Source organism: Octopus bimaculoides, chromosome 28 (assembly GCF_046866305.1).
Source record: "Octopus bimaculoides isolate indiv1 chromosome 28, ASM4686630v1, whole genome shotgun sequence".
In the NCBI taxonomy this organism is placed as follows: domain Eukaryota; kingdom Metazoa; phylum Mollusca; class Cephalopoda; order Octopoda; family Octopodidae; genus Octopus; species Octopus bimaculoides.
The window spans coordinates 19,124,976-19,143,610 of record NC_142955.1 but is presented as its reverse complement, the minus strand read 5'-3'; the positions used below and the strand labels follow the sequence as shown (position 1 = coordinate 19,143,610).

General features: G+C 36.1%; 1 protein-coding gene across 1 annotated transcript in view; it reads left to right on the top strand.

Annotated features, from left to right (window-relative positions):
• LOC106872263 (talin-2) overlaps positions 1-18,635 on the top strand; it is an 83,243-nt gene that overhangs the window by 45,766 nt on the left and 18,842 nt on the right. Inside the window, exons 18-22 of the mRNA XM_089344726.1 lie at positions 2,713-2,829; positions 3,519-3,704; positions 4,288-4,392; positions 5,021-5,126; positions 8,790-8,813. Coding sequence (XP_089200852.1) covers positions 2,713-2,829; positions 3,519-3,704; positions 4,288-4,392; positions 5,021-5,126; positions 8,790-8,813 — 538 coding nt within the window. The remainder of the gene's footprint in view (positions 1-2,712; positions 2,830-3,518; positions 3,705-4,287; positions 4,393-5,020; positions 5,127-8,789; positions 8,814-18,635) is intronic.

Sequence of the window (18,635 nt, the reverse complement as noted above, 5' to 3'; positions counted from 1 at the left end):
GACACATACAAACACAACTTTTCCAATTTATGTTGTTCTTGTCCATTTCCCCCTTTTTTTTTTCTTCCCCCTGGGGCTTTTTTACTCTCCACACACATTAGAAGCAGGTCATAAAGTAGGTAATGACATGAGGGGAGAAACTTAGAGTTAATCCTGTTGTGAGGTAGGATTAAAGTTATTGTTAGATTAACTATTGTTAGATTAACTAATGATAAATTTAGTAAAAAGATAAATATTAGCCTTGAAGCTGCCCTTCAGGCAGCATGCAGCCTAGTTCCTGTGGTGGGCACCTTTGAGGCCTTCTGCCCCACTATCAGGCCACTTTGCAGCCCTCTACTCTTGTGCAATGTAATGGGCTTGGACACATTCATTGTATATGTATCTCCGAGTATTAATTATCCAATGTCTCATTCCAAACTCGTTACCTAGACATAAGCTTCATAAACTACAAAATACAAATATACACACAGCCACACCTGAAACGTACCTGTTAGAACTCTTTATCTTGATTTGAAGGTATGTGAAGGTATTTAGAATTCCCAAACCTATTTCTGCAAATGTGCCAAGCTCTGATGCTGATCATAGTTTAACCAATAAGGATGGGACCAAGGTAAATGCAATAAAAATGGGGAGAGGGGTCAGTGGGGCACCATTTAAGTGGCCCTTCAGAAAGTGAACCTCCCTGCAGTATTCCCTGGAGGTTCATGGTATGAAATTCATTGTCATAGCTCCGATTTGGTCACCAATGCCATGTATTTAGTTTAAAATGCAGTAAAAATAGGGGGGTCAGTATAGCACCAATTAGGTGGCCCTTAAAAAAAAAAAGACCCCCTTAAGACGTTCCCTGGTATTAGGGGAGTTGCTGGTTAGATGTTTCATTGTCCTTGCACCAACCATCCAGGAGGAGTTAACGAACATAAAAACATAATGAACAAAGAAACATTACTCAAATTTATAATAGGATAAAGATGGTGGGAGGGGAGACGATCTGTCTTCAGGGGAGCTAACTCTTTGCATTCTGTTCTGATTGTATTTTTGCTCATTGTTTGGTCTTTTAATCTTATTTGTCAGATTTTCTTTTAATTGAGATAAAAGTTAATTATTCTTTGATTAATTGAGTTAATTTTATTTATTTAACATATTCAATTAACGTTAGTAACCAGCCTGTAATCTGTCGTATGGACGTGTGTGTATGTTGGTGCTTACACACGCTGACATGCGCAACATCACTTTTAAACAATTTTTTTTCTTTACATAAAAACTTGGCACTTTTATATATCAGACATTTCGTTTCTGTATGAATGTATGCACAATGTGTATATCTCTCTCTCCCTTGATGTATATATTTATATATGTGTGTGTAAATGTACACATAAATATTTGTTTGTGTGTGTGTGTGTATATATATACACACATATATGCATATATATACACACATCCACATCTATTTTGTATTTGTATGCATGTATGTGTAACTAGATATGTATATTTAGGTATGTATGCCTGTGTGTGTACTTGAGTTTTTAAAGCTTAGAATATTTATGTTGTTGCATAGATTGACTCGATTAAAAACAGTTCTGTGTGTGTGTGTGTGTGTGGATGTTTGGGGGGGGGGTGGATGTTTGGGGGTGTGTGAGTGTGAATGAATGACAAGAGGATTGATGTAATCAATTTCATTGGCTTAGAGCTGTTTCAGCTGTAGGACACATTACTCTCAGAGCTGAGTGCTTGTGCCTTAGCAAAATCATAATCTAAGCGCATGAATGCATATGAATGTTGTAATTATTTATAAAATTCTTCCATGACTGTGTTTGTAACAAAAAAACAAAAAAAAACACCGTCTGTGTGATTCAATTAAGCTTGAAAGAAATAACTAATTTACAGGAACTTAATGAAAGAACCCACTTATTTTTGTTTTCTAATTCAATTATTCCACCAGGGTACGAATCATAATTTCACAAACAGTCTTAAATATAATTTTAATTGAATATTTTATTACAGATCTAAACATTAAAAAAAAAAAAGTAGACATTTCCATAAACTAGACAACTAGTTTAAGATAATTACCCTCTGCTCTCCATTGTAATAGTTTTGCTAAATATTTTAGTTCTTGGCACCTTTAAACTTTACCCGTGCCCCCCACCCACCCAATCTCCTACCAATTTACTATTTTTTCTTGTCATTCTCTCTCTCTCTCTCTTCCTGTATTCTGTTTGTCTTCTACCTCCATATTTGTATATCTCTCTATGTATTTATCTGCTTGTTTTCCCTATTTTTTTTCTGTTTATCTCTTTTTATGTGTGTGTGTCTCTCTCTCTCTCTCTCTCTCTCACATCCACCCATCTCTCTATCTATCTATCTAGCTAGTTATCTATCTACCTATCTTTGTAGCAGCCTATATATATATGTGCGTATATATATATATGTTTGTATATATATATATATCTGTATGCCTCTACCTTATTTATCTGTATCTCTGTATGTTTATCTTTTATATCTCTAGATGTTTGTATATCCATCTGTATGTCTAAATCTCTAAAATATATAATCAATCTTTCTGTCTCCTTAGTTAGTTCTTTACATGCTTGTTTATAGGTCACATTTCCACAACACATCTCTCTTTCTCTCTCTTTCTCTCTCTCTCTCTCTCTCTATAATATTTTCCTTCAGCTTCTTCATCTCTGCTGATCTGTCCTCCTGTTCTTCTTACAGACAATGGTAACCAATGTCACTTCTCTCCTTAAAACGGTGAAAGCCGTTGAAGACAAGACGCAAAGAGGTACAAGAGCTCTAGAGTCAACCATTGAAGCTATTAGCCAGGAACTCCGAGTATGTATCATTATTATCATTATTATTATTATTATTATTATTATTATTATTATAGACGTCGCAATATTGTGAGGTTGTTGATTGAAGATATTGTGTCCACTGGGGGTTTGCACTGTTTGTCAAGTCACAACAGGGACCTCAGATACATAGTACTTTACGCAATATGCGTGCAGTTCCAAGTAATGCCAACTTTTGCAATACACCTAGATTGTAGGGTATTTCTAAGGTTTTCAGATGGTTTTTTTCAGGTTCAGTGGTATTGAACCCAATGGGGGTTGATTCGACTAAAAATTCTTCAGGGGCAGTGCCCCACCATGGCCACAGTTTAAGTAAAAGACAAGACCTCATACATTTCAGTGTATAGAACGACTGTAATATTTCTTTCGTGCTGACCTGGCAAAATTGTTAGCACGCCGGGCGAAATGCTTAGCGGTATTTTGTCTGCTGTTAATGTTCTGAGTTCAAATTCCGCCGAGGTCGACTTTGCCTTTCAACCTTTCGGGGTCGATAAATTAAGTACCAGTTACACACTGGGAGTTGATGTAATTGACTTAATCCCTTTGTCTGTCCTTGTTTGTCCCCTCTATGTTTAGCCTCTTGTGGGGCAATAAAGAAATAAATATTTCTTTAGCATCATCGCATTTCAACTGATTGTCTGCTTCCCTCTCTTGTGCATTTCTCTTCTCCAGGTGTATCAGTCACCAACTCCGCCTGACCAGAAAGCTACAGCCGAAGATCTGATACAGTACACAAAGCCTATCACCACGGCAACGACCAAAGCTGTTGCCGCCGGAAACTCAGGGAACCAGGATGATGTAATAGTGGCAGCCAACATTGGACGCAGGGCCATCTTTGATCTTCTCAATGTTTGCAAAGTAAGGATCCTAATTGTTGTCGTTGTCATGGAAACCGGCATCCAATGTCAGTTGGTTCACCGGGTGGAATATAAAAGAAGTTGATTTTAACCCTTTTCATACCAATCCAATGGAGACCACCATTCCTGGCTCTAAGATAACAAACTTCCTGTTTTATAGTGATCTAAATTAAAACCAGATTAATAATTCTTTTACTAAATTCTTTATTATTTCCAAAATGAATCGAAACAAAGGCAGTGGATTTCAACACAAATGTGGTTCGAAAAGGTTTGGGGTTTAGCCCTTTAGGTACCAATCCACCAGAGACCATCACTCCTGGTTCTGGGATACAAACTTCCTGTTTTAAAGTGACCTAAATTAAAACCTTCCATCAAAATTCCACACCATTTTATGTTTCAAGACAGTTATTTTACCAAATTCTTGAAAAACAGTGTCTTTCAATCCATGTATGGGAACAAAAGAGTTAAAGTGATCCTTACTCTCAGTCCTTATTTGAAAGTTCTTTTGCTCTGAAACCCTGTTCTGAACCCTTAACCATTATGTTTCCTCTTCTGCCTCACACACTGTGTCTTCTCTCTTCTAGGCTGCTTCCTTTACCGGAGAGACAGCAGATATCCGACAGAAGACTCAAAAGGCTGGTTATTCTTGTGCTATGGCATACAAAGAAGTCCTTGAGCATGTTAGCTACGTAAGTATTTCATCAAACCTTTGACCCCTTTTTATTAAATATCCGACCCCCTAAAACCACGGAGAAATGGATGTTAAAACAATGATGATGATGATGATAGCCAGAAGTTAGGTGCTGACATGACTGTGCAGTTAAAAGGTTTGCTTCCAAACCAAATCTATACCAAATGTTTCCTGGCATGGGTTGGACAATTTGACCAGAGATGGCAAGGCCAGAAGACTGCGCCAAACTCTGCTCTCTGTTTTGGTATGGTTTCTACAGCTGGATGTCTTTCCTAATGCCAGCCACTTTACAGAGTGCAATGGGTGCTTTTTACATGGCGCCAGTACACATTGTGACTTCAGCATTTGTGAGCTCTTACGACAGACATTATCATTTAAATGCCCTCTTCCTTCCATGTTGGCAAGGGTTGGATAGTTTGATAGGGGCTGGTCTGGCAGGAGCCTACACCAGACTTCTGTGTCTGTTTTGGCATGCTTTTTACAGCCGGATGCCCTTCTTAGCTCCAACCACCCAGCAGGGTGGGACAGACACCCAGATACATAAATACACATTAGTTTTTTTTTCTTTGATTATATTTTACTTAGCCTTTTTTTTTTCTGTTTCTTTTTGCCCCGCTTCATTACAGGCTCTGCAGAAGCCCTCAGCTGAATCAAAACAGAACATGGTGAGCGTGTCAAGAAATGTGGCCACGTCCGTCGCAGAAATTGTGCAGTGTGCGGAAGCCATCAAAGGTGATACAACACTTCACATTCTTTTTCCGTGTGTTCCCGGTATATGGGGTGGGCCAGGGTGGAGGGATTGTTATGTAGTTGGTGTATCTACACAGCATATGTGCATACAGACTGCATAGCTTTTACTCAAGCATACATGCATACACACACACACACATACATACTTGCCTTTATATTTATATATATATATATATATATAGACACACATGTATACATACATACACATATATGTATACATACACATATATATATACATACATACACATATATATGTATACATACACACATATGCATACATACATACATACATACTCACATGTATATATACATACACACACACACAATGTATGCATACACACATATACATACATACACACACACATGTATACACTCACATATATACATACATGCATACACACACACGCACACACATGTATACACTCATATATATATACATACATATGCGCACACATTCACACATGTATATACATTAGACTTAGGATATTTCTCATAATAATCTTCATTTGAACTGTCTAAGAAGAATGGTCAGGATTTAGGATTAGCTGAGGATTAGCTCATGTCTGGGGACATGCACTGTAACAGCATCAACCACTTGTTGGTGACCCCTTTGCGCCATTCAAGCGACAGCCCTCCAGCCCATGGATCAGTTCGGGGTAGTCATCACTGGTAAGGGTTTTTTTAAAAGGTCAGAGTGCAAATCCTAACTGGACCCTCCTCTCATTGCCGTTTACGACATGCAGAGGAAGCGTTGGGTCTATTCTTTGATGTGCCAGTCCCCAACACAGCACCAGAGCAAAGTGAAATGAAGGGTTTTGCCCAAGAACATAACACCTCACTCGCTCCAATCTTATGACCATGTGTAGAACTGCCTAACCACTAGGCTCTGCGTATTCACTCAAAACTAACATCATATCAGGAAAGACAACTCCAAACATGCTTAAATGTTATTACACTTCATCAGCAAGGTATACACTTCACAATGTTCGCATCAAACTTGCGTCAGGAGAATCACTCTGTCGGGGTATAATGTCAGGTTCTCTAGAATCACAGAATTCCAAAATGGTTTTGGCATGTGTGTGACCCCTGCCGCCATGACCCTTACTTTTAACCTTTTGGCAAATAATTGTAGCGTTTGGAACCCTTGCTTTTCTGCACAACCATTTCCTTTCACTTGTGCCTTACATCGCCCTCACCTACCCACAGTTTTCAGAGGTGGTGGGCATGTTTTGGGTTGGTTTTCTTTTTTTGGTCTGTGTTCAGGTAAAACTAAAAAAAAACAAAGAATTTTCCTGTGTTTTTTTTTCTTTTTGTTGTTTGGAAATTTTATTTTTTAAATTTTAGAATTATTTTATTAATAATAATAATATTAAATTATTGTTAGTTTTGTTACATTCATATACACACACATATAAACATACATGGTTATACACACAGCAAACCATACAAATTTTATGCTTGTTCTCTCACAAATACAAACCAAAATCATTTATCTTAATTCATGCCAGCCAACTCAACCCCAGGACATTTTTTAAACCCTAGTACTTATTCTGTCGGTCTTTTTTGCCGAACAATTAAGTTGTAGGGGGAAGTAATCAAACCAACACCATCATCAAGCATTGGTGGAAAACAAACACATACTCATATATACATGCATACGCAATAGTGTACACATACAACCCACTATCATGTACACACACTAATGCATGCACACACATGCACAGGCTCACATGCATTGAGATGCATATGCGTGCAAATACAACACACATCCACACACACCTAAGTGCACATGCACACACAATGGCCCAACACATGCACCCGCATTCCACCCCATCCCCGTATGCTACTACACTCAGCATAAGGCTTTACTGCATTCTTATTGGTTGGGAGGTAACGAAGGGTAAACTATGTACCAGTGGTATGCTTGGGTCTATTTGTTTATCTAGTCCTGTTTTTATATTTTCTCCCCAACAAAACCAAAACATACAGAAAAAAAAAATTAACATATTTTACTGTTTAGTTTCAAAACAAATATTCAATGTTGTAATTAGAATTTGTAAAATTTTGACATTTTCTGTTTAAATGATTTTCTGAATAAATATATATATATATATATATATATATGTATTATATATGCGTGCACATTCTGTATTTCATGGTATATAAGATGCCCTGTTTTTAGCCAAAAAATATCTCCAAAAAGTCACCCTACGTCCTATATGCATGGTTGGGCCTCCCGTAAGATTTAATACTCAAAAGAAAACCGTTTTTTTTTTTCTTGAGAATGCGCTGCTGATTCTTTGCATCTAATAAGGCCAAGCATCTATTTTATGCCATCAAATACAATGTGTGTGTATATATATATATATATATATAGGTGATAACTACTGGTTTTGCATCTGTACCAAGAGTCATGGATATGGTAATCACCAGACAGACCTAGGAACAAAGAACCTTCTCAAAGAACTGAGTTTGGTGTTGTGTCTTCTGTCTTCTACAAGGGCTATTTGTTTCCATGTACATCTGATGATTGCTGTGAACATGAGTCTTAATGATATTGATCAGTAATTACCACTAATTAGTGAAATAAAACTGTAAATATCTTACTGTGTTAAATGTTTTGTGTTTGTGATAACACTAGCAACTTGTAATCCATCTGTCTATATATCAATATATATATATGTATATATATGAAATAATGTATATATATATAATATAAGCAATAACTGTTTGTACACAAATATATATATGTGTGTATGGTAAACAGGGTTTGACCAGCAATTCTTACCTGCAGCTCCCAGGATTGTGTGCAACCCTCAAATATCCTTCTGGTGGCCCTTAATGATCCTCTCTCTATTAATATATATATATATACTGTATTTTAATGTGTATAAACCCTCTAATTTTGGGGGCTTAAATTTGGAAAAAAGGTTGTATAAGAGATATCTTGAGATATTTTGTCCACAGACAAACAAACAAATACAACTAAAAACAATACTTTCACTTTTGCTAAAGCTGAAGTAATAACGATAATATATGTGTGTATACATAAGTAGATACACATGGTTGGAATTCAAAGCAGTGATGAGGACTAAACAAACTTGCCAATCAGTTCAAATACATTTGGGGGACATATTGAACCTGTAAAAAAAAGACCCTTTTTTCACTCCGGTTTACCATAGAGAAAAAAATTTCTGCTTTGGGCAGAAACACCAAAGTGGCTTAGTCCCGCCTCCCTGGACCCATTTTTTGCATTTCAAAGTTAAACTTGAAGTGAGATAACTTACAAATGACTGAAAGCCTCCACTTCCTTATAAAAAAATTTAGTTGAAATTATCCCCACATATACACACATATATATATTATAAATACACACAGATTGTAGCAAAGTTAATATTTTTATATATATATATATATATGTATATATTATATGTTTTTATGTTTCTTTTATTTACCACACTATGGGATCAAATGCTAACATAATATATATATATATACATACATACACACACGTGTATATATGTGTATATACACTCACCATGTGGCACCAATTGTTGCTTTGTTATTGTTGTTACCGACACCTCTTTGCAGAACTCATCTGAAATTTCTGTTGTCTTCAGCTTTAAGAGTTTTTCGTTTTTACAGCTTACTATATCCAAGATAACGAAGGTTTGTGGTTTGCTCTCCAAAAGCAATGTGTTGTGTGTCGGCCCCGAAACACTGCCCCACGCCCCCCTGTTTCTGTTTTTTAACTTCTCCAACATTCAGTCAAAAATTTTGTTAAAAAAAAAAAAAGAAAACCCTCTTCTTTTTGTTCTTTTTTTTTTTTTTTTTTTGTCGTTGTGTTATGGTTTTTTAAATGGACAGCGAAGAGTTTGGTCAAAGTGGTGGTCACTCTATAAAAGTCTTCAGTGGAAATGCCAATTCATATACAACGAATAATAATTAGTGTCTCCAATGTAATTAAATGCATTTACCAAATTACTTTTAGCAATCCGATTAATCTGTTAAATATAATCCTTATTTATCCAGATTGTTTTGAATTAATCCTGGATTATCTCATAGCTTTGAGATTCCAATGATTTGATTGTTTATTTTTTTTTTACAATGACATTGTAGGATAGGTGTAAGGGGCCAGATCTGTCTGATAACCAAGCCCGAATGTTGCTCTAGGAACACGTCCTACATGAAAGCACATAAATTATATTTATTACAAGTGTAAACATGGCTACATGGTTAAGAATTTCATTTGTCGACCGTGTGGTTTTGGGATCGGCCCTACTGCATGGCACATTTGGCAAGTGCCTTCTGTTGTTGCCGCTGGTCAGCCAATGCCTTGTGGGTATATTTCATACTTGTACATGATGATGATGATGATGATGATGATGATGTACAAGGCCTGTTTTGTATGTAAAAGTTTGCATTCTGTACTTCACATGAAAAAGCCCTGAACTACATACAGTGAAATTTATTGACAACAAACAACAGCAAACTTCACTGTTTATTGATATTCCTCACCTCCCGAGAGAAGAAGTCTAATTTTTCTTAATGGTCAGACCATATGGGGTCTACCTTTAGCATATGAGGAATCCACCTAGTGCTCATTCTTCCTATATGTGTGTATTATATATACATACATACATATAGATATGTACACCTGTGTGAATGTTATATTTTGGATGTCCATCTCTCCAAACCTTATGGTGACCACCACTACAAACAGCAATGATTGTCAACTAACGAGCCAGTGAGTGTTTGTTATATTTCTTCATTAACCACATTAATTACTGGTTTGTTAGCAACAATCAATGCACAAAATACCATAACAACGCCTTAAGAGGGTTTTTTTTTTTAGTTATTTTTTTCTACTGACATAATGAATTTGTTTGTTGTGTGTCGTTAAAATAATTATAATTAATTAATTCATGGATTCAATTTCTTTTCAGTTCTTTCAATACTTTATTCATTTCTTTTTAAATCGGTCATTTTTTTTTCTGTGGTGAATATGTCTTGGGTCAGCTCTTTGGTTTGGTTGGGAGAAGATTTTACCAAAACTTATGTCCAAGGTGAAAGTTATTGCTCTAGAGGAGGACATCTCAATCACTGTGTGTGTGAGAGAGAGAGAGAGAGAGACAGAGAGAGACAAACTAAAGGACCAGACATCTGTACATGTCATAAAGGGACCTTGTTGTGCCCTTGTTGTCTCATGTGTCTTAGTTACTAAGGGTTGTCCCTGTCTCATTTTTAAGATTAGGGGGCCAATAGCCTCTGCTTAACACCTAAGTGTGATTCATTTTCAGATGACTGAAGGAGGACAATGTGAAGTAGTTTCTTGCCCAAGGATACAAATGTGCTACTTGATCAGAGAATTGAACTGACAAACGTGTTGGTCGCACGTGAAATCACCCATTACTCTCCGAGTGGTTGACATTAGAAGGGCATCCAGCCATAGAAACTATGCCAAACTGGACTGGAGTCTGGTGCAGCCCCTCAGCTTACCAGCCCTGGTCAAACTGTCCAACCCATGCCAGCATGGACAATGGATGTTGATTATGAGGATAAACCTTAATATTTAGCATTCGTGTTATTTAAATGTCCTCAAAACTATGTCACAGATGCAGAATGAAATATTTTCTTAAATTATGAAAATGTACCACTGGTGGTGCATTTGTGTGAAGTTTGCGATGAATCAGTCGGGGTACATGTGTTAAGATACTAACCAATGTGATTCAGCGGGTATTTGGCTATTTCTAGCAGTTTGTGTGATTGTGTTGATGTTTTCATAACGATAGTTGCTAAAAGGTAAGAGAGACAGTCTAAGATATATTTACCCCCACTTGCCAAAAAAAAAAAAAGAAAAATGACTGAAAGACTATTTTTTGTGAAAGTATTGTAAGATTTGAAGTGGATGTACAGACCAAGTTGTTGGAGATGAGAAAGATATATATATATATATATATATATATACACACATATGTATTTATTTGTGTCTTTGTGTGTGTGTGTGTGTATATATAGGGTGTGGAACATTTTGACATTGCTGTTTTGGCGCTGCCTCTTTGGTGTTGCTGATTCAATACTGACATCAGATGTTTGAATTCTTCTTTCATCTTCTCCTCCCCCTTATGCCTCTGTTTATGTGTGTAATTATATTTTGATTTATGTGTCTGAAGAGAGGAAAAGTGTCTGTCAATTGTATTCAATACTAATCTCTCTCTTTCCCTCTGTTTATGAGTGTGAGCTTATCTTTGTATGTATAATATCTCTCTCTCTCTCCCTTCCTCTCTCTCTCCCTTCCTCTCTCTCTCCCTTCCTCTCTCTCTCTTTCTCTCTGTTTATATGTGTATGCGTATGAAGAGTGGGGAAGTGTTAGTCAATCATGTTCAGTTCATAAATTGCAATCTTTCTATCTGCGTGTGTGTGAGTGTATTTGCCTCCAGTGCCAAAAAGTACTGGCATCAAAATAGTTCAATCTCCAGTCAGCCATGCCAAATCACCAGCAGCCAAACAGCAGTGCCCAATTGTCTCATTCCTATACTTTTACATATATATACACACACATACACATACTTTTATACATACATTGCTTCCTTTTATATTTTAAAAAATTTTCTTGTTTGTCTTCTTTGTGTGTTGCGTTTTCTCATTTCACATTCTACCAATCTGTTTGTACTTACCCACCTCTCAACTCTTAATTAACTACCTGCCAAGCTATCTCCCTCTACATCTCTCTGATTAATCATCCACCTGCCTATTCAGCTATCTAACTAACAACCACTCTACTTATTTTTCCCTTTGCTCTTCTGCCTCTTTCTCTACCTGTCCAGGTAGATCTCTCTATCCACCCATTTATCAGTTTGCTCACCTGTCTGCCTACATATCCAACTACTTTTCTATTCGTCTGTTTCCCTTTCCCTCTACCTACCAAACTACCCAGGTATGTATTTAATTGTATACCTGCTCAACTATCTTGGTACCTGCCCGTCTGTCCAGGTACTTGCCTGTCTGTCCAGGTACCTGCCCATCTGCTTTTCTATCTATCTATCCCTCCATCCACCCATTTGTCCAACCACCCATCCACACTTCCACCCACTCCTCCACCCTTTTCCCTGTCTCTTTCTCCTCCTCTTTGTCTGTCTGTCTGTCTGTCTCCTTCCCCCCTCTGTATTCCATCTACCCACCTGCTTGTCTTTCTCTCTCTCTCTCTCTCTCTCTCTCTCTCTCTCTCTCTCTCCATTTTTTCCTTTCATCTGTTTGTTTTGTCTGTCTGTATGTCCTCCCCTCTGATTGGCTGCTTTGAAAGGATGACAATTCTATTAATAGCATCACAGCTTGGATGATGAATATGATGATGATGATGATGAAGTTTTATAATTTTTATTTTCTTTTTTAATCTGATGTATTTCTTAATAATAATAATAATAATAATAATATTACAATTAATTAATCTTTTGTTAAAATTTGTTAAAAATGACATCAATCTGTGAACTTTGAATATTAATTAATATCTTAATTAATTTCTAATTTTGTTTTTGTCTGATTGATTGAATTCGTTAATTTTTACTAACATTTTTTTTATTAATTAAATTAAATTTTTTATTAATAATTGCATTTTAATCGTATTCTTTCACTTCTGTACATATATGGATATATCGTAAATTCAATGTCATTTTGCATTTAAATTGTTTTTGCCTTGTTTTGTTGATTTTATGTGATTTTATTTTGTACTGTGTTTATATGTGTTTCCCCTCTTCCTCTTTATCAGTTCACCATCCTCGTTTGCCCCCTGCACATATGACAAGAAAATAGTCTTGCAATAAAGCACAAATATATAACATAAATGTAACATCCTCATTTTGGTTTAACAAACACGTTTTTAAAAATCAACATCAAGGATGCTATATCTAACCCAAAACATTGAATAATAATAATAATAATAATAATAATAATTGGTATTGTAAAGGATGGAAGCAAATTATACAGTCATAGACTTTACAATCTGACACGTAATAAGTGGATACCAAAGTAACTGAGAAATAGGAGGATCCGGCCAGAGAACATAAGAGGACGGCGAACAATGTCTGTAGTAATAGGTACACTTGACACAACATCCAAAATGCTACCTTAAAGGGGTGACCCCTTTAAGGTAGCATTGAAGTTGAGACTCATGTTGTCAACTGGTAGAAAAGTCCCATCCTATATTCTGTAAGAATCCAAAACAAGGATCTTGAGATTTGAAGAGACTTGTCATCAGACTTCAAGACAACATTCTAATACAACGCATTAGCATCATATTAATAACCACCATCATCATCATCATCATCATCATCATTTAACGTCCATTGTCGATGCTGGCATGGGTTGGATGGTTTGACTGGGTTGACTGGGTTGGCAAGCTGGAAGGCTGTGCCAGACTCTAGTCTGATTTGGCATGGTAGCCTACGGCTGGATGCCCTTCCTAATGCCAACCACTCTGAGAGTGTAGCGACTGCTTTTTATGTGCCACCGGCACAGATGCCATTTGTGTGACACTGGTATCTGCCACAACTATGATTTTGCTCGGTGTGTGTATGGGATATGATGGACACCTGCACCATTTCGGTCAACCAAATTCCTCTCATTAAGCATTGGTGAAGCTGAAGCTATAACCGAAGAGATGCCTAAACCTTAAACTTTAGTCCTTGGTAGCAGTATGAAATTCCTTTAACCATTTGGGCGCTTTGCATTAAAACACCTTTATGCGCAATATGCCATGCAGTCGGAATGAACCCAGAACCACACAGCTGCGAACTAAACTTCTTAACCACATGACCATGCTTGTGATTATAATCTAAACTTACTTCATATTCGTTAAAACGTGACAAATTGAAGTACAAAGCATTTGTATGTGCGCGCGCTTTACACAGAAAATGTCTTAAGAGAAGGGTCTTTGAGATAAATATTACAGCTACCACCATTCCATTTATATATATATATATATATACATACATACATACATACATACATACATATATATATATGTATGTATGTATGTATGTATGTATGTATGTATATATATATGTATGTATATCTTATGTTAATATTACATCGTTATTTATTGAGGTTGGCATTACTGTTCCTCCCCGCCAAAGTTGATAAAACATAGCACCAGCCACACATTGGATTCAGTGTGATAAACTAACCCCCTCCCCTCAAAACTGGTGGCCTTGTGCCAGTATTAGAATCATGGAATTCTTGCCATTGTTGTTTACCAAATCCTATCACTTTGTCATACTGTGTTCCTTCATAATTATTCTTTTGTTTTTTTTTGTCTATTTTTTTATTTTTACCTTGTTTACTTTTGTGGCGTAAAGAGAAATTGCACCCAATTTTTATCTTTTTTAAAAATTTTTGTTTTTTTTTTAATATTATTTTGTATCGGAAATTCCCCAGGAAGGTCCAATGTTTTATTTACACATTAACATATATATATATATATATATATATATATATATATATATATATATATATATATATCTGTAATTTAAATATTTTATCTAGAATATAGATGATCAAAAATATATATTTTATATATATGTATATATATATAATTATGGATATATATATATATATATATATAATTATGGATATATATACATACATATATAAGTGTATGTATATGCATATATATATATATATATATATATATATATATATATATAGTGTCATACATGTATATATAATACAGCACAGGTTGTGTTTATACAATATGTGCATACATGTGTATGTGTTGGTTATAATTGTATGTATGTATGTGTGTGTGTTTGTTCACAGTGGATCATATATGTATGAATATACAGTGATATGTATGTATATATATATGTGTGTGTGTGTGTGTGTGAATATCTGTCCATGTATGCTAATGTATGTATACAGTCATAATTGTATGTATAAACAATCATGAGTGTATAAAATAAAACTGGTTTGCTTTATATATAGGTTTGTATACAACAGTTATTCCTGTTGAGTTTACACACCCCAGTGCCCGTCCCAGCGGAGATATGCACTCGCCGTAAGGTCCCAGTTATAATACTGGGTTCACTTTTATCGTCACCCGGAAACCACCCCAACCCCCACCCCATCCCAGCCCCTGCACATTGCTGGACTTGTGCCAGACATAAGTATTCTTCAAAACCGCTGCCATCTTTGCCACTGTCACCAGCGGTGGCGGTGCCGTCACTGTCATCACCACCACCATCACCACTGTCATCATCATCATCATCATCATCATTTCCCTCATCACCACCGCTACCACCACACAACTATAATTGCATTGTTTAGTTTTTGTGCCTCCATCCCCCCCCCAACACTCTCTTTCCTCCCCGCCTTGTTGCTATAAGACTGCATTGCATTCTCCGCTGCACTCCGATACAACAACACCTGAGCCAAGTGTTGTTGTCCTTAATTACTACTGATTAAAATATGATTAAAAAAACTATTACTAATTGTAATGTTAATTAGTTGGATATATTTTTAATGGCTGTTTTTACTAATTGAGCTGCTGAGCAGGGTTCTCTTTTTTTCTTTTCTTTTTTTTAGCAACACCCCCTCCCCCACTCCTTCCCTAATGTCTTCTCTTCTGTTCCCAAATACACACACACATACACTTTCAAATACACACACACACACACACTCTGTCAGCTACAACGATGTGTGTTTTGCTTGATCTGATCAATGAAACAGCCTGCTTGTGAAAGTGGCTGAGTACTCCACAGACACTTGTACCCTTAACGTAGTTCTCAGGGGGATTCTGTGTGACACACGATGTGAAAAGGCTGGCCTTTAGGTGAGTGGACAGGAGGAGCAACATGCAATCAAGTGTCTTGCTCAAGGACACAGCATGTTACTGGGAAATTGAACTCTTCACCTTATGGTCTTGAGCCAAATGCCCTAACCACTAAGCCATGCACCTTATATATAACTGGCGCTCCATTGGTTACTCAGCCAAGTGGACACGCGCAGCATGAAATGAAATCTTTCATTTAAGAACTCAACATATTGCTTGAGCCAGGGATTGAAACCACAACCTCAGATCAGGAGGGCAACACTTTAACCACTAAATCATGTGCCTCCACAAATGCACACACACACACACACACACACACACACACACACGAGGGTTTTGGCAAATGAAATGAGGAGACAAATCTTCAATTCACTGTGATTGTTCATTGTCTGTAACCCCCCCTGGAAATTTTCATGATATGATAGCTTATTTTTAGGCTGACCTTGCAGAGTAGGTATGAGATACCTGATCTGGCCAGTTTTGAACATAAAACGAGTAGAATATATTGGCCGGTTTAAATGCTGAAAGGTTAAACAAAATAAAGAAGAAATGGAGACAACTCTGATAAGATCAAATGATTGAAATTTTTGAAAAATAGTGCTGGTGTTTTCTTCTCAGTGCAAGAGTTTAACTAGAAAAAGACCTGTCTTCCTACACACACACACACTCACACCGTGCACCCCCTCCTACATCACATGCAAACACAGTGTAGTCCCAATGTAAGAATCTTATTAAAACAAGTTCTGTCTCCTCATCCATACACACAGTGTAGAAAATTTAACTGAAAACTAAATCGACCCTGCTTGCACTTCCTGTCCTGTTTCCTTGGCCCCCTCCTCAATGTTTGACAATATATTTTGCTGCTGCTCCCTCTGCTGCCTGTCTTCTTTCACCAAAAATATCATGCCTCATTCATTAACCATTTCGTTCCATTTTCTTCCGTCTAGGTGTTGTAGAAGGTATGTTGTATAACTTCGCACCCTTAACTCGGCACCACCTCAGTCTTTCATCGTCGTCTCTTTGTCGTTGTTGTTGTCGTCGTGTCGCTTGTCTGTCCTCCCCCCCCCCCTTCACATACTTACTTTATAATTCAGTGGTTCTCAACCAGGGCCCATGTGACCATTGTGGGTCCGTATAAAATTTTGTTGCTAAAATTTAAATCTGATAAAATTTGGTTGTATTTTCTAGAATACACAAAATATGTTTAATTTCTTTAATGAAATTCCTGATAATATTTAATTATATGATATAATTACAACAATTAATTATGAAAATATAATCAGATTGGAACCTGGTGCAGCTTACCAGTTTTCAGTGAAACCATCCAACCCATGCCAGCATGGAAAACAGACGTTAAATGATCATGATGGTGAATAGGATTTTTTTAAATATCAAATGGCTAAGAGGACCCATCTGAATAAAGGGTTTCAAATGCAAAAACTGGTTGAGGACCACTGATTCGATTGACCTGTTCCCTCACTGACCAATGTGTGTGTGTCTGTGTTACTGTGAGTTTTGCTAACAGTGTGTGAACATTTTTTTTCTTTACCTGCCTACCTATCGACCTACTTGTCTAACCATGTGTGAACACCTGTCCACTACTTACCTATCACTCACCTGCCTTACCCAGTAGAGCGCAGCACAGTCGTAGTCAGTGTTATATATTTTTTGCATGCATTTACGTATAGATATATACATATATACACACACATGTGTATATATGTATGTATATATATATATATATATATATATATATATATATATAAATATATATATATATAAGTCAGTAAATAGTGGGGTTGTGTTAACCGCACGTGGAGAAATAATAGGAAAATGAAAAATAATAATAAGGCAGAATGCTAAACTGGAAGCATATTTTAATAGAGATTTCTCTAACCGGCTTTCATTGCGAAGCAAATTTTCAAGAAGAGGGAGAATGAAAATGTTTTTTACAAAGAAGTACAAAATAAAGAAAATAATATATAAAAAAATAAATATACCAATACCTTATATTGTCTTTGAGCTTTTGAAGTTCAAAGACAATATAAGGTATTGGTATATTTATTTTTTTATATATTATTTTCTTTATTTTGTACTTCTTTGTAAAAAACATTTTCATTCTCCCTCTTCTTGAAAATTTGCTTCGCAATGAAAGCCGGTTAGAGAAATCTCTATTAAAATATGCTTCCAGTTTAGCATTCTGCCTTATTATTATTTTTCATTTTCCTACATATATATATATATATATATATATATATATATATATACACCATTTTATGTATTGTATATTTATATATATAATTGTATTATACATACATATGTATATGTATGTAGTATTTTATATACATATTGTCATATAATTGTATTTTATTATATTCATATATTGTATATTTAAATACAGTAGTATTTAAATACTATTGAGAGGGTAGTCGCCATATTTCATTCCAGATCAGATACCTCTGATGAGTGCAGGGTTACATTATCGGATTGTTACCCAACACTCCCTTTGAAGCCCCTGTGCGAAACCGATTGGTAAGATCGGTTGTAATGGATATATAATAACTGAACACTTTGCATAATATATTTTGATATATATATATATTTCTGCCATGGTCGAATTTACCTTTGATTCCTGCAGGATTGTTAAATAAGTACCAACTAAATTT